Below are 26304 nucleotides of genomic sequence, written 5' to 3'. Positions count from 1 at the left end.
ATGATTGGTGAATACACAGAGGACTTACAGCAACCCATGTTTTACAGTCGGAGATTGAATTCTTCGATGTAATGATGCGACGTAGCTTTCATCCTGTGCTTGTTATCGAACTTCTTGCAAGTCAGTAGGTTTTGACCCGTGTCCATGACTCCTGTTTCATTACCCAACAAAATGTTCTGTTAATTCCTTAGTAATTAATACTTGCAGTTGCGTTTTTGGTCAGTGGTGAACATTAATAATTTTCGATAAAGAAGCTTATTTACGTTTAGACGTAATAAAATGGTACTGAGTCTTCGAGTTTCAGAAGTAACACAAAGACAGACAGTCTCTTGCAGTGCCAAGTACAGCACACCACCTTACTGTTTAATACCGAAGTCAATGTGGCTGACTGTCGAAAAAAATCTGCAGGTCTAGCACTTCTGATAAATGTTAATTTTCTCCAGATAAAAGGAAATAACACATCATAAGTCCGACGCTTTTTCTAAAAAGTTAGTCCAGGAACTAACTGATGAAAATTAAGGTAATAGGACTTCTGCTCGAAATTTCGGAATTCCATGAAACTGTTGGCCGACAAATTTCTTTCTCACAAGCGCTGCACGAAGTTTTTGCAAGTTCAAGAAACTGTCCTCTGAAAAATTTCAATCACCAACACATCACTCATGGGATCATACATTATCAGATGAAAAGAATTCTGACACCTATTAGTGGATATTAGTATGGAGAGTGTCCATCCTTCTCCTTCAGTTCTGCTGGGACACTGTCAGTGAGGTATCTGAACGTCTGTGGAGGAATGAGACCCATTATTCCTGAGTACCCGAAACAAGAGATGTTCGACACAGCGGTGTGGGGCATAGTCGACGTTCAGCCTCATCTAGTAGGTATTCCATTGGATTTAGGTTGGGACACCGTCTGGGCATTTCAGGAATGTTGTTGTCTACAAACAATTGCCTCAGAAATGCTGTTTTATGACAGGATGAATTGACATACTGATACGAAGATTCATCGTCCCCGAAATGTTTGTCTGCTGTATGCGACGAACTGTAAAATTTGTTAATATTCCGCTTCTAGCGGTATCCTAGGCGCAGTGAGGGCCTAGACTCTACCCACGAGAAATATCCGCAGATCATAACACTACATTCTTCGTGAGGTCCTTTGGACACGCCATTCTTCCACTTTATTTATGTAGTCAAGCGGACACAAATGAAAAATTTTCATTAAGTTAGGAGGGCTCTGTGATCGATGTTGCAGTGTTGCAATAGCATATGATCGCGGATGATGTTCTCTAGGTATTAGCCAAAGCCATACCCCTCCGTCGGACTGACGCAGTGCATAGCGTGATTCGTAGAATCAGTTGTTTCCAGTCATTTATTGTCCAGTGGCGCCGCTTTTTACACCAACTAAAGCGTCGATCAGCATTGACCTACGGAAATATGTGGCTTACGACGAGTCGCTCGACCATTATATCGCATTCTCTTTAAGTCTCAAGACAAAGTTACTATGCTGGCTGTACTACTGGTAGCACTTTGGAAATCTAGAGTCATTGATTCCTTCCATAAATTCTTCCGACTTCTTACATCAACCCAGCGGAATGCACGACAGTTCTCCTCCGTCAGTACATGAGGTCCGCCAATCAGTTGATTTAGCTGTAGTTTTTCCTTTGCGTTTCCACTTCTCAGTCACATCATCAACAGTTGACGACCACATCCTTAGAAGGGTTGGAATATCCCTGGTGGTTCTCTGGTGACATCCAATGATTAGTCCCCGTTCAAAGTCAGTGAGCTCTCATGCCGACCCATTTTGCTGTTGTTGCTGCTCTCCTGACAACACAATACTCCCCGCTCATTTTTAACCGCTGGATCCGCTTCTCATGATATCTAGTGGTCGTTTCCGCGTTACGTGGGGGTGTCGGGATACTTCTGATCTGACCTCCTACTCAAAGTCGATCGTCCAGTCGCAAGGTGGCGGCTGCCCTAAATGACCTCGATCTGTTGTACGGCAATTCTTTAAACTTATAGCTATTTACTATTAAGTTTTACCAAACGTAGTGAGATTTGATGACTGTAACTAGCTACTGTATCCTACTTTCTCATACCTTCGCTACTCTTACCGATTTATAAGTTATTTTCCATTAAAACAAATTTTTCATTTTCCAAATGAACATTGCAGCTTATAATTAAAAATGTATTACGATGATAAAAATTCTGGAAATGCACTTCGGTAGAAATGCTCAAGCGCGATCTTCTGTTACCTGGGTCTTAGAAACAACATAAACTTGCAGCGGTCGCGTGGATCACGTTCATGTAATACAGTTAGAAAAATTGAAAAAAGTGTGAAATTCGGGTACGGACTATGATTCGAGCCTCTGTGAATTTTAGGATGGACTGTTGGAAGACCCTCTGAGCTTGTGCGAGGGCCAGTCGCTTGTAGTTGTGTCACAGGAGTCTCGCGAAGTCAGCGATCTATCACTGTAATCGGCGCGAATTGTTATGTAAGTGTTTTTGAAACACAGCTCTTTTTTGTTGTTGTTTTCCCCGCTATGTTCGTTGTAATACGTTTATCATATTGACAAACTATTGTTTTAGATTGCATATCCATTCCAACAATCGTGCAGAATCGTCGATCGGAGACTAGAAGCTCGAATACTAGCGTGGCTAGAGGAGACTAGGAACAAGGAAGATATTATTAAGTTCTATAGATGAGGACTATATTCTGCAAGAGCGTCCTGGCATTCTTCTTATGGAAAGACGGGCGTCAACCTCGGGAGTGACACAGAGGAGTTTCTGGGTCGCTGCTATCGCTGAGGAAGTATACGAAATAGAAGTACTCGAAAATTGTGTAATGCGTGTAATAAATTCATTTACCTCAATAACATCGAGACAGTCTGTATGTCTGGTTCCGAAAGCTACAATTAGATTGTGATTTATTATTATATGTATTTTTTTTAAATCTCAGCCAAACTGAATTACATCATTTTAGTTAAAACTGTGTATTATTGTTGAAACTTTGTTCTTCCTTCAAATATGACGAAATACGTTAACCTTTGTTGAATGTTTTTAATATATATTACTATGGGCAACACACAAAAAAATAAAGTTTTCTTAAAATATCACATGCTTCTTTCTTAGCTGAGAAAATGGCAGCCACTTGTAGTCCACGCGACTACTTGCGTTCTATTTTAGAGTGCTACTACTGCAGGTTATGTCGTTTTACACGTTATTAACTTCCTGTAATCGTGAGTATCTACAAAACTTGCACCTTGAATAGCTTAAGTCCTATTTGATGTATCAGGAGGTCGTCCTAACTGTGATATTTAATGGTTTGGTTCGTATGTATTTTGCGGCTATGAAATGAATTTTCAGCCGCTGAGCTCCCACCTGGTTGGGGCTTCATATTATCAGGGTCCTCCAACGCCAATGCTGTTGGGTTTTCCCAGCAGCAGTAATCCAGGCGATAACGAACTCTTCCCGTTACCTGCCGTTCTGCAAACCACGTTACTGCGTGGCCTCTCGTTTCTACCAAATGCAGAGTGTGAAAGTGTCGCCTGCTTGATAAAGCAGCCTGCTCCCAGACGCTGATACCTCCTAGAGAACGGCGTTCGCGTGTCCAGCCTCGCGCATGTCGTGCCCTCTCATCTGTCAAAACTAGAGTTGCACTCAACCAAAACAACATAAATGACGTAGTAAATGGTAGGATTGACGGCAGAATTGATAGAATTGATAGGGAAAGAAACATAAGTGAATGTGTAAGAGAGAAAATGAGAGCAGACTAGTTCCCTTTGTTTTTTTGGTTGCTTTTTTGCATGTAATTAGAATCGAACATCATTCAGTGTTAGTCCATTGTGTATTTTATATTCTTACAGAATATAAACTGCATATTACAAGCCACAAAAATTAGTTGAGCGCATAAAATTTGCGCTTTTATCCAACCAAAGTAAATACTTCTGATGTAAACACAAATAGTGAAGAATATGTATAATTATCGTTGTCATTTTGTACTGAAGGTAATGTTCTTCATCATGATCAAAGGCGAGAGTTTCGTGTTATAAATGCGACAGCTGTTTGAAACATGTTCTATGTAAGTTCAACGAATATTAAAGCCATCTTTGACTTTTTCTCTATTTTGCCTTTTTGTCGAGGAAATTGCGTTTTCTAGCACTATGTGATAAATCTGCGTTGTTTTCTTGATTTTTACTACTACATCCTTCTATTTAACACTACAAATCAACAATGTTTGAATAAAACATGAATTAATCATTTACAATTCCTTTTTTGCTACAATTATTACTTATTCTTAAGCAACAGGCAAGGGGGATAACATCGAAGAATAAAAATGTTCTGCAGGCTACTCGGCCGTTTAGATGTCCTTACTGAGTATCTAGATGGTTCACCACTTCCGGGTTCAGGCAAACCCACTAAGACTCTAATCGCATATGTAAAGACGGTGATCGTTGTGAAATAACCCCCAGAAGGTATGCAACACACCCAATGCACAGGTAATGCGTGTACGACCTTAACGTACCAAAGCTACTAGGAAAACTTCTGTGGTCTACATTTACTTATGGTGGTGTATAGAAGCCTACAGAAGTTTTAAAACTGTAGCCAAACCAGGCCCTGTTCTCCTCCACGCCTGTGTGTCACAGCTCAATGATTAAAACTTTATGACGCTATTTTTTCTATAGGTGGTGTAGCACAGCCTTCATAAGTGTTAGGAACTGCACCATATCGGAATTATTACTTGTTTAGACTATCGACTTCGGTCAGATTCAGATATCTTCGGATTATAAAACATATTCGACCGTGTATTCCATAACTGCAATGACACAGTCTAAATAAAATCGTAAGTACATCTTCTACTTATAGTACGCAGTTGCTAACATTTACGGCGATAAATATTGTATGATGACGTTATGAGAGGTTGGCGCCAGCCGACCTGTTAACGCTGCTTCTGCTGCAGCCACTGACTCACCTGCTGCGGGTTGCTGTAGCAGTGCTCCGCGAGCCGCCGCGCAGCCCGTGGCGTCAGTCCGCCGCTCTCCAGCGCCGAGCTGCGCCTCCTCTCCCCGTACTGCAACGGCACGTTCACACAACACGTAATCACAATACATTTCCTGGAAGTGCTGGAACTACACGTACACAACTATTCTATTCTATCGCTTGAACGTTGTCCCACAGTTACGCAGGGTCAGCCATCGTTAATCGGAGTTGGCATGTTAATGTTGAAAGGGTAGCCGGATGCCCATCCTGCCTCCACCCCGTACCCCCCGGGTCTGAATTAGTGTACCCCAACTGTCTGCGTCGAGTGTAATCCATGGAATAGTGCGAATGTGTTCATATGTCTGCGAGTCGTGTAACTGAGGCGGAACATGGGAACCAGCCCGATATTCATCTAGCGGGATGTGGAAAACCGCCTAAAAACCACATCCAGGCTGGCCGACACATCGGCCCACGTCGTTAATCCGCCGGGCGGATTCTATCCGGGGCCGGCGCGCCTACCCGAGTCAAGGAAGCAGCGCGTTAGCGCTATCGGCTACCCTGGCGGGTTACACGTACACACAACACGTAACCACAATACATTTCTTGGAAGAAACACTCCATCATGAATCAGGAGCAGCATTACTGGGACAGATTCTTACATCACAACCACTGCGTGAAGCAAAATAACAAGAAATCGGCAACTTACATAGAGAGGGGCTGAGCACAATGAGATTTTTGTTGATGTCTTCTTCTTATTAGACGATATTGTGGAGAAATGACGTCTGTAGAATATCTAGTTTGTACGCAACTTGATAGTAGTAGTTTTCTTTGTACTTTCTTCATATAACTTAGGATGTAATTCAGACCCATTTAAGTTTATTTTACTTCACTTTATTTTCTGTTTAGGAATGTTTGTCACTAATTAAAATTCGTTCACAGTAGGTAAAATAGCACACTAAGACTCCCCCAATCACTTTCATCAGGTAAAAAATGGTTAGCTTAAATCAAAGTTGCTGAACTTCACTTTTAGGTGGTCCTAGTAAAGAACACAAAGAAATCCGGAAAATGGGTAATGTGGGACTGGTCGAAAGACAGTCTGAGGAGTAAGAAACAACAGGAGCCGAAACTCTGAGGAAGAAATAACTTAGTACATTGTTGTATGACCATTTTTTCGTAAACTGTCCCGTAACTGATGGAAAAACCAAAATAAAAAATAAAAAAACAATAATCGGAATAAATTAACGTCCACCGATAAATGAATTATGAGTTAGTGCCACCCATTGCCATTGTTTAACTGTGTAGAATTTGCTATACTGAATTGGATGCACTTGAATGTAGATGACGGGACGTGCCAAGACTCATAAACTGTCAGAGGAAACAACACCAGCAGAATTTGCAGAAGGCCTACTGGGGCACTCCCATGGATGCCAGGGAGTTACTCCGTCAGTCAGAATAGACTGAGCTTCGAGAAAAGCTGACTTTGTGTCGGACACACTAATAGTAACAACGCACATTGTATCTCTAGGCTGTGCTGCGGCAAGGAAGACAGTTTTTAAAGAGGTGTGTTTCGTCTGTGGATGGGTACTCTTTTGGCAGAGTGCTGGAAGAGCTCCTTCTGTGTATTCTATGGCAGGCTCTCAGAAATCTCCCATGTACATACGCCTTTAAGACAACATGTGAGAGAGAATACAAGCGGCTTTAAGATAGCATGTGAGAGAATGGAGTGGGAACAGCGAAGTTTAGGGCACCTTTGAAGATTGTGAGACACCGCCACCGTGTTCAGATCCTGCAAGGAAAAATGTTTAAGGAACTGTAGAAACAGCTACCATCGGTGAATGTAAATAATTTAGAAGTGGTAGTACGAAATACCGCTGCGCTTATACAGGTCCATCCTTTCTTCGCCAGCACACACACGTGGACAGAGAGACGGAGAAAGCAGAAGTTTAGCTGCGTCAAGTACAATGAATTTTGTAACTGATTAAACATCATAAATAAGAGTGAAGGAGAGAGAGACCAGCGTTTTTTAAGATATCTTATTGGTCACACTCGTACCATTTATTAATCAGACAACCAAAATTATTTGACCCTGAAAAACGCAGAGAAGTCTACTGTTACAAACCTACTGTCGAAAGTTACTTCACTGAAACGCACATTCCCATGTAGTCTCGTGGTCTTCATACTCACACTTTACTTCAAAAACGAGAGGTTATGATCAGACGGAACTGAACTCATACGCAGATGGAACGCAAGGTGTTGATACAGAGCCCCTGGTTGATTTTGCAACCACTTCTGCAGCCATATGTATATGATGAGTATGACAAACTGCCTATTGGCTTCTGTCTTGGGTTCTTCGGCCGACGTTCGTCAAATGCTTTTAGTGACGTTTCGCCAGCACGAGTGGCTGGCGTTATGGAAGCTTCACCCTCCATTGCCGGTGGTGAACTGGAGCCGAGCTCGCGACCGCAGACTAATATGTACCTGGCGCGCCAACGCCTGAGGCCTTCTACGCGGTCATTTCCGGTGCGGTTCTCCTCTTGCTACCTGCGACGATCGTTCGCTGCAGCACAGGAAGCCAGGATCCGTTTATCTTAAGCCTTTCTTCTTTTTTGCTGAAGCTATTCCCGTGTTTTTGTATTTGTACAGCTTCTCTGAACAAGCGTGTGTGATAGTGCTTTCCTACAGCCAGAACTTCCGTGTCGGCGAATTTTATTACGTGGTCGGTCTCAATCAGCGCGTGCTCTGCCACGGCCAATTTCTCCACCACGTCCAATCTGCAATGTCGCTTATGTTCTTTGATCCTAGTGTAGACTGATCGTCCAGGCATTCCGACACAAACTTTACCGCATGTGCATGATATGTTGTATATTCCCGACATTGCAAGTGGGTCCAATCTTTGATCTTCCTTGTCGGTTTGAAAATCGTCTTTACGCCGTGTTTGCACAATATACGGTCAATTCTGTCCGTCACTCTGGGAATATGTAGCGGAACACCATACCCGACATTTCTTTTCCTGATTTCTTACTTCGCCGAGTGTTTGGCTCTGTAACACTTCTAATATACTTGGAAGGAGAGACAGCATTGGTCGTAAATTTTTGTTTATTATCGCAAAATCGATTTTCGGTCACTTAGTGACCATCTTCAATGCTATAAGTTAAAAAATTTTTTCACATTACGATCAGAGAGTATAAAACAGAAAATCACAATTACATCTGCATATGAACATAACACATGTTAGGAACATACCTGTAATTATAACTTAAATTAGTAAGCACTGTTGTCAATAAGCTTACGGCGATCACATAGACTGAGGTCGCTGTTTACATGCCCTTGTTCAGCAGACCTCGGTGTGACGGGGCTTGACACGCCCTCTATGTGACATGTGTCACGTGAAGACATAGTATTACTGGTTTTGCGAGATATTAACACTAAATAACTCTTGTGCATTTGTGAATCGTGCAGTAATTCAAATTAAAAATGTACGTACAACACATAGCAGACGAAGGCGGAAGGAAATATCTAAAATACATTGGCGTATTGTTTTTAGAAAAAACAAACTTATAAAACATAAAACAGATCGATGATAAGTTGTCAGAGTACAGGACATATAAAAGAGCAAAAGATAATGAAAAACAATAATAAATGAATAACATGAATGAGGTGTAACACAGGTTTTTAAAGACAAACATAATACCCACCATCTGGCGTGGGAAGTTAGAAGTACAACGTTCGTGATTTACGTAAAATTTTACGTTAAGACTAAGGAGTCAAATATATAAAAAATAATAACAGTACGAAACTGCCATTACTTAATAATTAAAATGCCGTGAAACACAATGTTCATTACAAAGATGCTTGTAGGTGTGGATAAACAATTCTGTTATCATATTTGCCCGCCTCTCGTGGTCGTGCGGTAGCGTTCTCGCTTCCCACGCACGGGTTCCCGGGTTCGATTCCCGGCGGGGTCAGGGATTTTCTCTGCCTCGTGATGGCTGGGTGTTGTGTGATGTCCTTAGGTTAGTTAGGTTTAAGTAGTTCTAAGCTCTAGGGGACTGATGACCATAGATGTTAAGTCCCATAGTGCTCAGAGCCATTTGAACCATTTTTTGTTATCATATTTAACCGACATGCTGTTGTACGTCTCGTTTGTCCCTTATGGCAAGCTAGCAGTGTTATAACAGTTATTATAGGCTTCCGCATAAGCACTGGGTCAGAACCCATACATACATGATATCAAATATACACGGTTGCTTACTGTAAAACATAGCCCCATCATTTGGCGTGGGAGGTTAAAAGTACATCGTTCTTGATTTACGTAAATATTACGTTAAAACTGAGAAGTCAAATATATAAAATAGTAATAGTCCTAACAAGCCACTAAGTAACAATTCACATGCCATTAAATAATATTAAAAAAAATAATTTTGAGGGTGTAGAGTAGCAATTTTGTTATATTTAACGGCGTTGTAATGCACATATCATTCGTCCCATCACTGGTTGTACGCTTTCGCATAAGCACTGGGTCAGAACCCATATGTACATTCACAGGTTGATAAAACAGTATTGAAGTTGCCAAGCAACCGGTTTTGAATATTAATAAACTAATTTGATTTTACATAACTTATAGTAATAGTAGGACCCATATGAAATACAAGCTGGCTTAAGAAGTACCTATAATTCTAATTGTGTATTCGAAATACATTTGAAAATATAAGGTGCGAACAGGTAGTATACATCAAACATCGAGAAACCATCATGAGGAAGGACAGGTAATAGTGCCACTTATACCAAAAACATACCTCGTACTTTAGAGAAATTAAACATAGGCTATGCACGATATCCAGCACTTATTCAAACAGCAAAGGAATTGTTAACTTACATTTTTTTTCCTTTATTGTAATTTTAATCACCTATACAGGCGGGCTGGCAGCAGCACATTACGCTGCTCTTCAGCCTTAAGTGGAACAATAACATGACAGAGAGGTGATACAGACAATACAAAAAACGGCGGGCAAAAAATGGAGATACAAAAAAACAATAAACATGAAGCCGTTCACGTTGGACGATAAAAACACTAACACTTGTGGACACGGCGCACAAAACACAGAGAACGGCCATGGCACATGGGAACAGTGGAGTCGTAACTGCACGAAACACAAAACGAAGCACACACACGAGATACTGATGTCTACGATCTACGGCGCGCGAATGTTCACTATGCGTGTGCGAGTCCGGGGACCTGCCAAGAGAGGAGGAGGAGGAAGGGGAGTGGGAGAGCGAGAGGGGAGAGCAGAGATGCCACGGGCAGGGGAGAAAGGGGTCAGGGAGGAAGGGGGGGGGGGAAACCCGGGGGAAGAGGGGTGGAGGGAGGGGACGTGGGAAAAGGAAAGAGAAGGGAAGGGAAGAGAAGGGAGGGTGCCCAAAGGAAAGGACACCGGAAGTGGGGGGTGGGGCAGGGTCAAAGTTGGTAGGAGGGGTAGATGGAGGGGAGGAGGACATCATCAGGGAGGGGGAGCTGGCGGAAGCCACCTTGGGAGAGGGTAAGGAGGGTGGAGAGATGGAGACCGGGTGGGGCGTGCGAATACAGGCGCGGCAGCGGGCGGGGGTGGGAGAGGATCGGGGAGACGAGCGGGTGAGGAGGATCGAGTTTGCGGGAGGTGTACGGGATCCGTATCCTTTAAAGGAAAAGGAGGAGGTGGGGGAAGGGGATGAGATTGTACAGGATCCGCGTGGGGGAGGGGAGACGGATGCGATAGGCGAGGCGGAGAGCATGACTTTCAAGGATATGGAGGGATTTATAAAAGATAGGAGGGGAGGAGATCCAAGCCAGATGGGCATAACAAAGGATAGGGCGGATGAGGGAATAATAGGTGTGGAGGATGGTGGAGGGGTCCAGACCCCACGTACGGCCAGAGAGGAGCTTGAGGAGACTGAGGCGGGAGCGTGCCTTGGCTTGGATTGTCCAGAGGTGGGGAGTCCAGGAGAGGCGACGGTCGAGGGTGACGCCAAGGTACTTAAGTGTGGGAGTGAAGGCGATTGGACGGCCATAGATGGTGAGATAGAAATCAAGGAGGCGGAAGGAAGGGGTGGTTTTGCCTACAATGAACCAAACTGGAGAAGGTGGACAGGGGCTGATGGCGGCGGCATGTCCGCCGTGTACAAAAGGTACAGAAGGGGGGAGAGGACAGAGCCTTGGGGCACACCGGCAGAGGGGAAAAAGGGTGTAGGAATCTGTGTTATGGGTGGTGACATAGGAAGGACGGCGGGAGAGAAAGGAGCCAATCAGACGGACGGAGTTAATGGGAAGGGCGAAGGTTTGGAGCTTGAAGAGGAGACCGGAATGCCATACGCGGTCATATGCACGTTCGAGGTGCAGTGAGAGGAAGATTGCGGAGCGACGGGAATTAAGCTGTTCGGAAAGGAGATGAGTGAGGTGAAGGAGAAGGTCGTCGGAAGAGAAGGACGGCCGAAAGCCACACTGGGTAACGGGAAGGAGGCGGTGCTGGCGGAGATGCAGGTGGATGCGTCGGGTGAGGATAGATTCCAGTACCTTGCTGAAGACCGAGGTAAGGCTGATGGGATGGTAGGAGGAGACGGCGGACGGCGGTTTGCCAGGTTTAAGGAACATGAGGATATGGGAGGTTTTCCACAGGTCGGGGTAGTAACCGGTGGACAGGACTACATTGTAGAGCCTGGACAGGGTGGAGAGGAAAGAGGCAGGAGCTTCACGAAGGTGACGGTAGGTGACACGGTCGTGACCAGGAGCGGAGTTGCGTTTTGTGCGGAGTGTAACAATGAGATCCTGTGTAGTGATAGGGGCATTGAGTTCCGTGTGTGCAATGTGGTCCAAGTACTGGAAACCAGGAGCGATTGGAGGGATGGAGGTGTCAGTTCGATCGCGGACATCCGGGAAGGGGGGGGGGAATCGAACTGGGGATCATGGGGGTTGGAAAATACATCAGAGAGGTAGGAGGCAAGGTGATTGGCCTTACTAAGGGTGGCAGGGAGAGGATGATCATCATGGAGGAGAGGACAATAGGGGGAGGATTTAGTTCCGGTACGGCGATGGAAGGCTGACCAGAACTTGAACGAGTTGATTGGTAGGGTAGCATTTAAACGGGTGCATGTCTGTCGCCAGTCCCGGCGTTTCTTAGCCGCGAGCAAATTTCGAATGTGTCGCTGGAGTTGCTGGTGGCGTCGTAGTGTGTCCGGGTCACACGTGGGGAGGAAGGCACGGTAGAGACGACGGGATTCACGGAGGAGGAGAACAGCCTGTGGGGGTAAGGTAGGACGGTAGGGGTGGATGGCGACAGTAGGGACGTGGGCCTTCACGGCCTCAGACAAGGTCTGCTGGAGAAAGGAGGCGGCATGGGTGACATCGTCATGGTGGTGGTAGGTGAAGGGGTGGCTATCGACCTGGGTGGAAAGGGTATCCCGGTAGGCATTTCTGTCAGCACGGGAATAGTCGTGCACATACTTAGGGGGAGGGTCAGTACGAGGGTCGGGGCGAGAGCGACGACCGTCTGACACGGTGAGGAGGACAGGGAGATGGTCGCTACGAATAGGCTCCAGGACATCCACTGTTATGCGGCCAAGGAGGTTGGGGGAGGAGAGGATAACATCAGGAGTGGAGTTGGATTCAGGACGGGTGTGCTGGGGGATGGGGATGAGGTCGCCTTGAAGGGAGGAGAGGAACCGATGCCACCGCCATAACTGGGCAGCGGAACGACTATGGATGTTGAGGTCAGCGGCGATCACGTAGGAGGAGAATGTACGGTCAATGTGGGAGAGGAAGTCGAAGGGAATAGGGGCGTTAGGGCGGACATAGATGGTGGCGCAGGTAACGGTAAGGCCAGGGAAGAAGAGACTAAGGATCAGGTGTTCGGTGGGGTCGGGAAGGAGAGATTGGAGCCGAATGGGGATCTGGCGGTGGTGACCAATGGCAACTCCGCCACGCGCAATTGGGAGGGGGTTATCGGAGCGGTGGAGGAAATAGGGTGAGGTGTGGATGGAGTGGTGGGGTTGGAGGAAGGTTTCATTGAGGAGGAAGGCATCCACGCGGTGGGTGGCAAGGGTCTGCAGGAAGAGGTTCTTGTTGGCGGAGAGGGAGCGGATATTGTAGAAAAGGATACATTGCTGTCGCGCCATGACAGGGTTTAGACGAGGGTGTCAAGACGGGAGAAGGTGAAATAGGCCTGGTTGTTGGAGTAGGTGGCGTACATCTTGAGTTGGAATATGGAATGGGTGGCAAGGGAGATCTGCTGGAGGGTGTGGGGGCGCTGAAAGGGATGAACATTTTGAAGGGCGATGGTGTTGAACCTGATGATATCCTCAGCGGTGTGGGAGGGGGGGGGCGAAGGGAATTGCCAGGAGGGGTGGGGGCGTCCTGGATACGGACAGGGACGGTGAGTTCAGGAGTGGTCGGAGTGGGTCGGGCTTTACACTTTTGGGAGTAGGTGGGATGGGGGAGATTGCAGGTATTGCAGGAAGGAGGGGATTGGAGGTTAGGGCACTGCCTGAGGAAGTGCGCTTGCCTACAATGCGGGCAGGTGGGGGCCTCGCGGCACTCAGCTGTGGGGTGTGCGTTATAGCACAGACACCTCTGGCAGCGCAGGGATTGAAGTGGGGAATGGGAGGGGTCAACCTTATAACGCTGGTTAAAAAGGAGGGCACCCTCCTTCAGGAGACGGTCTATGTAGGGGGCGTGCTGAGAAAAAACCTGCATAAGGCGAATGGGGCCGGCAGTGTTATGGACCCGCGAACCGCACTCACCTCCAGATGGGGATGGGCCTGAAGCTCCGCCAACACCTCCTCCTCCGTGATCACTGGACTGAGCCGAGTGATCACAGCGGTGAGGGTCAGCGGGCGATGCGGGGGTTGGGGTTGGCGGGAGGGAGGTGGCGAGGGAGCAGGGGTGAGAGAGGCTTGAGGGCCAAAGCGGGTGACAGGGATGCGGGAAAGGAGGTCTGTGTGGAGGGTAGGGCTGGGGGAGGAGATGAGTACCGAATCACGGTTAGGTGTGAGGAGGGAGATGGGGGCACCAGGACAATTCTGGCGAAGGATGAGGGTGAGGTTCCGGACTTCAAGGAGGGAGGGATCCGGACGGGAGAGGAGGTAAAGGTAGGAGGAGGGGGTAGAGGAGGAGGAGGAGGGGGCAGGGACGGGCAGGGAGACATCCATGACATCAGGGGTGGGGGAAGGGGGACGAGGCGGAGCCTTTTTTGGAGCAGACGAGGCAGGGGTGCCACTGGGGCGCTTGACGGCGGCGGAGGAGGTGTGGGGGATGGGAACAACTGGAATGTGGCGGGGAGTGGCAGGTCCTGGGGCTGGAGTTGGCGCCGGAGATGGTGACGGTTACGGTGACGGTGAAGGCGAAGGCGACGGCGATGATGACGATGTCGGTGGCGGTGGCGGCGGTGATGGCGAAGGCGACGGGGAGAGCTGGGCATGGACAGTGGCCCGATGGGCCATCACCCTAGCCGGAGCTGCAGTGACAGGCTGGGGGAGTGGGGGGAAAGGATCAGATCGAGAGGAGCGGGAGGAAGAAGCTGGAGAGGGGACGACAAAGAGCGAGAGCGAAGGGAGAGTGAGAAGAGGTGGGATGGAAGGAGGGGCGTGGGACTGGGCACACCACGTTATAGTGGTGGAGGCCGCGGAAGGGGAAGTGTAAACTATGGCGGTGGTGGTAGTGGTGGCGGTGGTGGCGGGGGCGGACATGACGACAGGGAGAAACAATAACGCACAGAACGAAAGGGAAAGGACACAAACCAGGGCAGACGAAGACAAAGACGGAGGAAGACGAGGACGGCCGAACACCAGGGTCGGACGGCGACGGCGGCGGCGGCGGCGGCAGCGACCAGGCGGCGGCGGCGGCAGCGACCAGGCGGCGGCGGCGGCGAGCACCGCCTGGCGGCGGCGGTGGCGGCGAGCACCGGCTGGCGGCGACGGCGGCAGCGGTGGCGGCGGCGAACAGACGGACGGACGGACAGCAGGCAGCAGCGGTAGCGGCGGAGACGGACAGCGAGCAGGCAGCCGGACGGACGGACGGACGGACGGACGTACGAACGAACGAACGAACGAACGAACAGCTACAGCAGTAAGCGGCGGGCAGACGGGCAGACAGACAGACAGACGGACACAATCTTCGAAAGCGGAGATTCCAACCTGAGAGTAGCCCAGGCTTTGCAATCTGGCGCCTTCGAATGAGGGGATCCAACCCTCTGATGTTAACATACATTGAAAACAGTTACGTAAAGTGATAACCGTTTCGTATTACTTTGTGTCAACGCCTACGAGATGTCGACTGTAGTAAAATTATGTTCAGTAGGCGTCCATGACGCTGCCGGCCCCACCCGCCTTACGCGTGTTTCTTCTGAGCACGCCCCTCCATAGACCGTCTCCTGAAGGAGGGTGCCCTCCTTTTTAACCAGCGGTATAAGGTTGACCCTTCTCGTTCCCCTCCTAAATCCCTCCGCTGCCAAAGGTGCTTGCAATATAATGCGCACCCAACATCTGAGTGCCGCGAGGCCCCCACCTGCCCGCACTGTAGGCAAGCCCACTTTTTACGGCAGTGCCCCAAACTCCAGTCCCCCCCCCTCCTGTAATACCTGTAACCTCCCTCATCCCACCTACTCCCAGAAGTGTAAGGCCCGACCCCCTCCTACCACTCCTGAACTCACCGTTCCTGTCCACCCTCTGGACGCCCCCACCCCTCCCAGCAACTCCCTTCGCCCACCCCCTACCGCTGAGGACATTATCCGATTAATCACCATTGTCCTGCAGAATGTTCATCCTTTTCAGCGCCCGCACACCCTCCAACAGATCTCCCTCGCCGACCGATCCGTTTTCCACCTCCAAATGTACGCCACCTACTCCAACAACCAGGCCCATTTCACCTTCTCCCGTCTTGACACCCTCGTTTAAATCCCTGTCATGGCGCGACAGCAACGTATCCTTTTCAAGAACATCCGCTCCCTTCCCACCAACATGAACCTCTTCCTCCATACCCTTGCCACCCACTGCGTGGACGCCTTCCTCCTTAATGAAACCTTCCTCCAACCCCACCACACCGTCCACACTTCGCCCTACCTCCTCTACCGCCCCGATAATCCCCTCCCAATTGCGCGTGGCGGAGTTGCCATTGGGCACCATCGCCAGATCCCCGTTCGGCTCCAACCTCTCCTTCCCGACCCCACCGAACACCTGATCCTTAGTCTCTTCTTCCCTGGCCTTACCGTTACCTGCGCCACCATCTATGTCCGCCACAACGCCCCTATTCCCTTCGACTTCCTCTCCCACATCGACCGTACCTTCTCCTCCTACGTGATCGCCGCCGACCTCAACATCCATAGTCGTTCCGCTACCCAGTTATGGCGGTGGCATCGATTCATCTCCTCCCTTCAAGGGGACCTCATCCACATCCCCCAGCACACCCGTACCGAATCCGACTCCACTCCCGATGTCATCCTCTCCTCCCCCAACCTCCTTGGCCGCATAACAGTGGATGTCCTGGAGCCTATTGGTAGCGACCATCTCCCTGTCCTCATCACCGTTACAGACGGTCGTCGCCCTCGCCCCGACCCTCGTACTGACCCTCCCCCTAAGATTGTCCACGACTATTCCCGTGCCGACTGGAATGCCTACCGGGATACCCTTTCCACCCAGGTCGATAGCCACCCCTTCACCTACCCCCACCCTGACGATGTCACCCATGCCGCCTCCTTTCTCCAGCAGACCTTGTCTGTGGCCGTGGAAGCCCACGTCCCTACTGTCGCCATCCACCCCCACCGTGCTACCTTACCCCCACAGGCTGTTCTCCTTCTCTGTGAATCCCGTCGTCTCTACCATGCCTTCCTCTGCACGCGTGACCCTGACACACTACGACGCCACCGGTAACTCCAGCGACACATTCGTAATTTGCTCGCGGCTAAGAAATGCCGGGACTGGCAACAGACATGCACCCGTTTAAATGCTACCCTCCCAATCAACTTGTCCAAGTTCTGGCCGGCCTTCCGTTGCCTTACCAGAACTACACCCTCCCCCTATTATCCTATCCTCCATGATGATCACGCCTTCCCTGACGCCCTTAGTAAGGCCAATCATTTTGCCTCCTACCTGTCCGATGTGTTTTCCATCCCCGATGATCCCCTGTTTGATTACTCCCTGTTCCTGGATATCCGCGATCGAACTGACACCTCTGTCCCTCCCCTCGCTCCTGGTTTCCAGTACTTGGACAACATTGCACACACGGACCTCAGTACTCCTATCACTACACAGGATCTCATTGCTACACTCTGCACAGAACGCAACACCGCTGCTGGTCACGATCGTGTCACCTACCGTCACCTTCGTGAAGCTCCTGTCTCTTTTCTCTCCAAACTGTCCAGGCTCTACAATGTAGTCCTGTCCACCGGTTACTACCCCGACCTGTGGAAAACCTCCCGTATCCTCATGTTCCTTAAACCTGGTAAACCGCCGTCCGCCGTCTCCTCCTACTGTCCCATCAGCCTTACCTCGGTCTTCAGCAAGGTCCTGGAATCCATCCTCACCCGATGCATCCACCAGCATCTCCGCCAGCACCGCCTCCTTCCCGTTACCCAGTGTGGCTTTCAGCTGTCCTTCTCTTCTGACGATCTTCTCCTTCACCTCACTCATCTCCTTTCCGAACAGCTCAATTCCCGTGGCTCCGCAATCTTCCTCTCTCTTGACCTCGAACGCGCTTATGACCGCGTATGGCATTCCGGTCTCCTCTTCAAGCTCCAAACCTTCGCCCTTCCCATTAACTACGTCCGTCTGATCGGTTCCTTTCTCTCCCGCCGTCCTTCCTATGTCACCATCCATAACACAGATTCCTACACCTTTTTCCCCTCTGCCGGTGTGCCCCAAGGCTCCGTCCTCTCCCCCCTCCTGTATTTTTTGTACACGGCGGACATGCCGCCGCCGTCAGCCCCCGTCCACCTTCACCTGCTTGCCGATGACACTGCCTACCTTGCCCTTGCCCCCACCCTGCAAAGCTCCCAACGTCTTCTCCAACCCCATCTTGACCGGTTCACTGCTTGGTGCAACCAGTGGTTGCTCAAGGTCAATCCTTCCAAAACCCAGGCGATCATTGTAGGCAAAACCACCCCATCCTTCCGTCTCCTTGATTTCTATCTCACCGTCTATGGCCGTCCCATCGCCCTCACTCCCACCCTTAAGTACCTTGGCGTCACCCTCGACCGTCGCTTCTCCTGGAGTCCCCATCTCCAGACAATCCAAGCCAAGGCACGTCCCCGACTCCGTCTCCTCAAGCTTCTTTCCGGCCTTACATGGGGTCTGGACCTCTCCACAATCCTCCACACCTATACATCCCTCATCCGCCCTATCCTTTGTTACGCCCATCCAGCCTGGATCTCCGCCCCCCCCCTACCTTTTATAAATCCCTCCAAATCCTTGAACGCCACACTCTCCGCCTTGCCTATCGCATCCGTCTCCCCTCCCCCACGCGGATCCTGTATGATCTCATCCCCTTCCCCCACCTCCTCCTTTTCCTTGAAAGGATACAGATCCTCTACACCTCCCGTGAACTTGATCCTCCTCACTCGCTTGTATGCCTGATCCTCTCCCACCCCCGCCACTGTATTCCCATGTCCCGCCCGGCCTCCATCTCTCCACCCTCCTTACCCTCTCCCAAGGTGGCTTCCGCCAGCTCCATCTACCCCTCCTATCAACTTTGACCCTGCTCCGCCCCCCACTTCCGGTGTCCTTTCCTTTCGGCACCCTCCCTCCCTTCTCTTCTCTTCCCTTCTTTTTCCTTTTCCCCGTCCCCTCCATCCCCTCTCTTCCCCCGGCTTCCTCTCCCCCTTCCTCCCTCCCCCCTATCTCCCCTGCCTGTGGCATCTCTGCTCTCCCCTCTTTCTCTCCCACTCCCCTTCCTCCTCCTCCTCTCTTGGCAGGTCCCTGGACCCGCACACGCATAGTGAACATTCGCGCACCGGAGATCATCGCCTTCTGTGTCTCGTGTGTGTGCCGTCGTTTAGTGTTTTTTGTGTCCGCCGTCCCACTACTACGTTCACCTTTGCCGTCGGATTCATCAGTGTTCTGTGCGCCATGCCAACGTGTTTTCAGTGTTGTTATCGTCACGTGTGAACGACTCCGTGTTTTTTTTGTGTCTCTGTGACCTCTCTCTTTTGCCCGTGCCTCTGTTCATTATCATTCTCCGTTCTTATACTATTGTAAACACTATGGTTGAAGAGCGGCGTAGTGTGCCGCTGCCAGCCCACCTGATTTGTACAGGTTTTAAAATAACAATAAAGTAAAAAAAAAAAAAAGTAAAATTGACTACCACATCTAGAGGGTTGGATCCCCTCCTTCGAAAGCGTCAGATTGCAAAGCCTGGGCTACTCTCAGGGTGGAATCTCCGTCTTCGAAGATTGTGTCTGTCTGTCTGTCTGCCCGCCCTCCGCTATCTCTGTTCGTTCGTTCGTTCGTCCGTCCGTCCGTCCGTCTGCCTGCCTGCTCGATGTCCATCGCTGTCGTCGTAACCACTGCCGCCGCCGCCGCCGCCGCCTGCTGCACGTCCGTCTGTCCGTCGCCGTTCGTCTGCAATGAGTACTCCCACCTCCACCGTCATCTACACCTCCCCCTCCCCCTCTCCCACAGTCACTTCTTGGAGTGCCGCCCCTGGCCTCCCTCCTTACACCTCCCCTTCCCTTCCCCCACTTACCCATCCCCCAATCTCCTCCCCTGCTGTATACCCACCCTCTACGCCCTTCCTCCAGCCTCTACACCCTCAACAGCTCCCACTACTACCCCCACCCTCAAGTTCGCCTCTGCTGCCGCCCCTCAAGTGGTTGGCTTCCCCTCTCTCACCGACCCCGTCGCTTCGCCTTCTGCTTCTCCTGCACGCATCACGTCGCGCCGCGCCACCATCGCCACCACTGAACCAGCTGCTTCTCCCGGTGCCTCCACTACGCCACAGGGATCTGCCACCCGCCAACTCCCTCTCCTCCCCGTCCCTCTCTCCTCCTCCCAGCCTCCAGTCTCCAAAAAACCCCAAAAGCACGTCCTTACCGACTCTGCTCCCACCACTTGCCACAAAAAATCACCACCACCTCCCCCTCCCCCTGCCGTCACCATGGACAGCACCCCTCCTCCTGCCACCCATACCTTGGACCCCACCCTCCACACCTTTGTCCTGTCAACTCCCGATCCTAAGTTCCTCAATGCTCGTACCCTCACCAAGGAAATACGAAAGTACTTACCTGGTGCTCCCATCTCCCAGCTCATTCCCCGCAGGGACTCAGTCCTTATCAAGTCCCCGTCCCCATCCTTTCACACAGACCTTCTGTGAGAACCCCCACGAGCTATGTTTGGTCCCCACGCCTCTCTGACACCCTTCCTTTCCGCTTCCACTCCTCGTCATCCCGAGCCTTCCCGTCACCCCCCCCCCCCCACCTACACTGCTGTGATCACCAAGCTCAGCCCAGTGATCACAGAGGATGAAGTGTTGGTAGATCTGAACTCCCACCCGGACTTGGAAATCCGCTCTGCCCGCCGTATCCACAATGCCTCTGGTCCCACCTACCTCATGCGGGTATTCTCTGAGTCCGCCCCATCCACAGACCATCTCCTCACCCAAGGTGCCCTGATATACCACCGTCGCCACCCTGTTGAATCCTCCAAATCCCCTCCCCAATCCTACTGTTGCAGCGGTGCCTGATGTACAATGACCACCTGACTCACAACTGCAAATACCCCCCCACCTGTCCCCATTGCAAGGCCTCCCACTTTCTTAAGAACTGCCCCAACCTCGCTGCTCCTCCTTCCTGTAATACCTGCAATGGCCCCCATCCCACATACTCCCACAAGTGTAAAGCTAAACCCCCTCCAGCCACTCCTGAACTTACAGTCCCAGTTCGTCCCGTCGATCCCCCTGTCCATCCCAACAATTCCCTCCGTCCACCCCCCACGGCCGAGGACATCATCCGGTTCATTACCGTTGTACTCCAAAACATTCACCCTTTTCAGCGCCCCCACACCTTCCAACAAATCTCACTCGCTACTCGCTCTGTTTTCCACCTGAACACCTTCGCCACTTACTCCCACATCCAAGCCCACTTCACCTTCACCCGCCTTGACACCCTAGTTTAAGTCTCTTCCCTTCCCTCTCTTCCCCCCCCCCCCATCCTTCCCGTCATGGCGCGGCACGAGTCTCGCATCCTCTTCCAGAACATTTGCTCCTTCCACTCCAACAAATACCTCCTCATGCACACCCTCTCCCACGACCAGGTCGACACCTTCCTCTTGAACGAAACCTTTTTCCAGCCCCACCATCCTTCCCGCACCTCCCCCTATATCCTCCACCGCACTGACGCTCCTGGTCCTCGTGCGCAGGGTGGAGTCGCGATTGGCCACCTTAAGCATATCCCCGTCCGGCCACAACCTCTCCTCAGTGACCCCACTGAACACCTTATCCGTAGTGTCTTCTTCCCCTCCCTCACCATTACCTGTGCTACCATCTATGTCCGCTCCACTGCTCCTCTTCCTTATGACTTCATCTCACACATTGACCACACCTTCTCCACCTATGTGATTGCTGCCGACCTCAACATCCATAGCCGCACTCCTGCTGCCCTACAGTGGTGGCATCAGTTCCTCTCCACAATCCAAGGTGACTTTGTTCCCCTTCCCCAGTGCACCCGACCCGAAAGTGACACCACCCCCGATGTTGTCACTGCCTCCGCCAACCTCCTTGGGCGTATCGCTGTCGCCGTCCTTGACCCCACAGGTAGCGATCACCTCCCTGTCCTTCTCACCATAACGTCTGATCACCGCCCCCCTCCGGCTCCGCACCCTGCACTCCCACCCAAGGTCGTCCATGACTATCGCCGTGCCAACTGGGATGCCTACCGGGATTCCATCTCCACCCAGGTCGAAAGCCACCCTCTTACCTATCGCCATCCTGACGACATCATCCACGCCTCGTCCTTCCTTCAGAAGGTAATTACTGACGCCGTGGAGGCCCATGTTCCTACTAAAACCATCCAACCACACCGTCCCACACTCCCTCCGCGGGCTGTCCTCCTCCTCCGTGAATCCCGCCGCCTCTATCGCTCCTTCCTGCGCACTTGTGACAGGGATACACTCCAACGCCACCGGCAAATACAGCGACACGTATGGAACCTTATTACAGCAACGAAACGCTGCGACTGGCGCCAGACCTGCACGCAACTCAACGCCACCCTCCCTATCAACTCCTCCAAGTACTGGTCCTCCTTCCATCGTCTTACTGGTTCCCTTTCCGCTCCCCACTACCCCCTTCTCCATAACGATCGCCCCCTTCCTGACAACGTCAGTAAGGCCAACCACTTCGCTTCCCACCTTTCCGAGGTCTTCTCCATCCCCGATGATCCCCACTTTGATTATTCTCTTTTCCCCACAGTCATGGAAGGTGCCGATACCTCGGTCGCTCCACTTGCTCCTAGTCTCCAGTACTTGGGCCAGTTGCTCCCCTCCGACGTAAACACTCCCATCACACCACAAGACATTCAACTTATCCTCCGGTCCAAACGCAACATGGCCCCTGGTCACGACTGTGTCACCTACCGTCACCTTCACGAAAGCCCCTATTCCTTCCTGACTGTCCTCGCCCATCACTGTAATGTCGTCCTCTCTACTGGCTTCTACCCTGACCTGTGGAAGACCTCCCGCATCCTCTCATTCCTCAAACCCAACAAACCCCCTTCTGCTGCCTCTTCCTATCGTCCCATCTGCCTCACCTCCGTCTTCAGTAAGGTCTTTGAATCCATCCTCTCCCACTGTATCCATCAGCACCTTGCTCAACAGCACCTCCTCCCCCTTACCCAATGTGTCTTCCGACCCTCCTTCCCTGCTGACGACCAACTCCTCAACCTTGTTCACCTTCTGTCCCTCCAGCTCAACTCCCGTCGCTCCGCCATTTTCGTTTCCCTTGACCTCCAAAATACCTATGACCGTGTATCTCATCCCGGTCTCCTCTTTAAACTCCAAACCTACGCCCTGCCTATCAATTTTGTCCGTCTGGTCGCTTCCTTCCTCTTGCACCGTCCTTCCTATGTCACCCTCCACAACACAAACTCCCGTATCTTTTATCCCACGGCTGGCGTCCCCCAGGGTTCTGTCCTCTCCCCTCTGCTTTATCTCTTGTATACAGCTGATATGCCCAAGCCACCCCCACCAGTCCACCTTCTCCAATATGCTGATGACACTGCCTTCCTGGCACTCTATCCTACCCTTCATCGGTCTCAACGTACACTCCAAACCCACCTTAACCAGTTCACCACTTGGTTTAACCAGTGGTTCCTCCGTCTCAACCCCTCCAAAACCCAGGCAATCATCATAGGCCGCACCACTCGCTCCTTTCGCCTCCATGAGTTCTACCTCACCCTTTATGGTCATCCTATCCAACTCACCCCCACCCTGAAATACCTCGGCCTCAACCTTGACCGACACCTCACCTGGACCCCTCATCTCCTGACCATCCAGCAGAAAGGCCATTCCCGCCTCTGCCTGCTGAAACTCCTGTCTGGCTGGACATGGGGATTGCATCCTTCTACCATCCTCCACACCTACAAATCCCTCATCCGTCCTATCCTCTGTTATGCCAGCGTCGCCTGGATCTCAGCCCCCACCCGCTTTTACAAGGCCCTCCAAATCCTTTAACGCCATGCGCTGCGCCTTGCCTTCCATATCCGCCTTCCTTCCCCCACACGGCTCCTGTATGAACTGATTGCCTTCCCCCACCTCCTCCTGTTCCTCCAACATCTCTGCATCCTTTACATTGTTTGCAGGCTTGATCCCCCCCAACCTCTGGTTTCCTCTTTCCTCTCCACCCCCCGTCCATTGCCGCGCCTCTATCACTGTATCCCTCCCTCTCCCCAGCTCCACACCCTCCATCTCCTTCATCAGGGCAATTTCCAACGCCTCCCCCTCCTGGATGACGAACTTCGCCGTGACATCTAACCTTCCTTCCAACTATAACCTGGCCTTGTTCACCCCCCCCTCCCCAGGGCCCCCTTTTTCCTCTTTTCTGCTTCTCCCAGAGCGGATTTCCCTCCGTCCCCCCCTCCCCTGAGACCCTGCACCCCATACTTGCCTCTCTCCTTCCCACATCCCTCCCTACCTGGCCCTCTTCCGCGCGCCTACCGCTCACCTCCCCCATCTCTTCCCCTCCGTCCCTTCTTCAGGTCTCCCTCATCTCCTAGCGCCTCGCAGATCCTCTGTATTGATCATCATCAGTGTGCGACATCAGTGTTGTGTTTAGTGCTGTTTCTCGTGTGCGTCTAGAGGTGTGATTTTAATTGTGTACTGCCTTGAGGTTCGCCGTCAGTGTTACGTTATGTGCTATGCCATCCGTCGCTACCTTTATGCTCCTGTCGTACTGTGCCTTGTGTTCTTTTAACCGTCGCAGTGTGTGGCTTTTTGTGTGTGCTACTTTTAAACAGTTTTTTACCTCCATTTTACAGTCACCCCGTTTTTTTGTCTATTGCCTTCCATGATGTTCCCCCTTTTATATATCTATGTTCACCTTATTCTCTCCTTTGCTGTTTTTCAATGTCTTCTATTGTTTTTGTTCTATGTCTTTCGGCTGAAGAGCAGCGCCTATGCTGCTGCCAGACCGCCCCGATGGGGAATTGAAATACAATAAAGAAAAAAAAAATTGACTACGAATTGCTAATTGTGATAATTGACCACAAGTTGACTTTTTTCATAGGAAATCGGAGAAGCATTCCCAAAAATGTGTGCCTCTCGATATCGTCTGCTCGTTAAGTAGCTTGATATCTGGAGCTTTACTATGACAAAAGATCTCCATCTCTTCCATAAGGTCGAGGAAGCGACCTATTTTACTCTTGTGCAACAACTTCAATTGCGATGTCAAATCTGGAGTTGTATGACCAATTGCTACCAGATGGGCTGCGAAATTCGATTTTTCGGCAATATCTTTCCTCTCAAGTGCAATGTGATCAAGGAAGTTGTTGCACAAGGGTAAAAAAGGTCACTTCCTCGACCTTATGGAAGAGATGGAGATCTTTTGTCATAGTAAAGCTCCAGATATCAAGCTACTTAACGAGCAGACGATATCGAGAAGCACACATTTACGGGAATGCTTCTCCGATTTCCTATGAAGAAAGTCAACTTGTGGCCAATTATCACAATTAGCAATTAGTAGTCAATTGCTTGTTATCCCTTATATACAACGCCTCAGTCATAGTTGCTACGAGAACACTTACAATGGCCGCTACTCCAACTATCTCAACACATAGACACACATGTTTTGATTTGTTTTAATAACATTACTAATTTCGGTTTTTAAAAAAGATGCTCCGTTTTTGTTCCGTAATTTGCAGAACTCATGGACGCCTACTGAACATAATTTTACTACAGTCGACATCTCGTAGGCGTTGACACAAAGTAATACGAAACGGTTATCACTTTAAGTAATTATTTTCGATGTATGTTAACAATTCTTTGCTGTTTGAATAACTTCTGGAAATCGTGCATAGCCTATGTTTAATTTCTCTAAAGTACGATGTATGTTTTTGGTATAAGTGGCACCACTACCTGTCCTTCCTCATGATGGTTTCTCAATGTTTGATGTATACTACCTGTTCGCGCCTTACATTTTCAAATGTATTTCAAATACACAATTAGAATTATAGGTATCCTCCTCCTCTCTTGGCAGGTCCCCGGACTCGTACACGCTCAGTGGACTTTCGCGCGCCGGAGATCGTTGCCATCTGTGTGTCGTGTGTGTGCCTCGATCTGTGTTTAGTGTTCTGTCACCGTCACGCATCAACTGTTCACGTGTGCCTTCGCCGTCATCCGTGTTTTGTGCGCCATGTCACCAAGTGTTTCCTGTTTTTTCGAGTCCAGCGTGAACAGCTTCATGTTTATTGTTTTTTAAATCTCCTTTTTTTGCCCGCCGTTTTTACTGTAGTGTCTGAATCACCTATATGTCTTGTTATTGTTCCACTTACGGCGAAGAGCAGCGTACTATGCTGCTGCCAGCCCGCCTGTATCAGGTGATGAAAATTACAATAAAGAAAAAAAAAAATTATAGGTACATCTCCGGCGGTACACTGAAAGGTTGCCGCCCTTCGATACTGCGATTCCAGCGCTCATCGAAGTGTTAGGTGTTACAGGTGCCAGCCAGCCAGCCAGCCAGCCAGTCCTCCTCCTGTGGCAGCAGCAGCAGCGGTCCAGCCAGCAGCAGCAGCAGCAGCCCCGGCCCCGTCCACGGCAGCAGCAGCTGCGGCGTTCCTGCCACCCGCCGTCGCCGTCCGACCTTGGTCGTCCGACCCTGGTCTTCGTCCGT

At 50.4% G+C, this 26304-nt stretch overlaps 1 protein-coding gene across 1 annotated transcript in view; it reads right to left on the bottom strand.

Annotated features, from left to right (window-relative positions):
* LOC124583214 overlaps positions 1-26304 on the bottom strand; it is a 71791-nt gene that overhangs the window by 6458 nt on the left and 39029 nt on the right. The window contains exon 4 of the mRNA XM_047131336.1: positions 4966-5064. Coding sequence (XP_046987292.1) covers positions 4966-5064 — 99 coding nt within the window. The remainder of the gene's footprint in view (positions 1-4965; positions 5065-26304) is intronic.

This window comes from Schistocerca americana, chromosome 1 (genome assembly GCF_021461395.2).
Source record: "Schistocerca americana isolate TAMUIC-IGC-003095 chromosome 1, iqSchAmer2.1, whole genome shotgun sequence".
Lineage (NCBI taxonomy): Eukaryota > Metazoa > Arthropoda > Insecta > Orthoptera > Acrididae > Schistocerca > Schistocerca americana.
The sequence above is the reverse complement of the archived record's forward strand: the minus strand, read 5'-3'. Positions and strand labels throughout refer to the sequence as shown.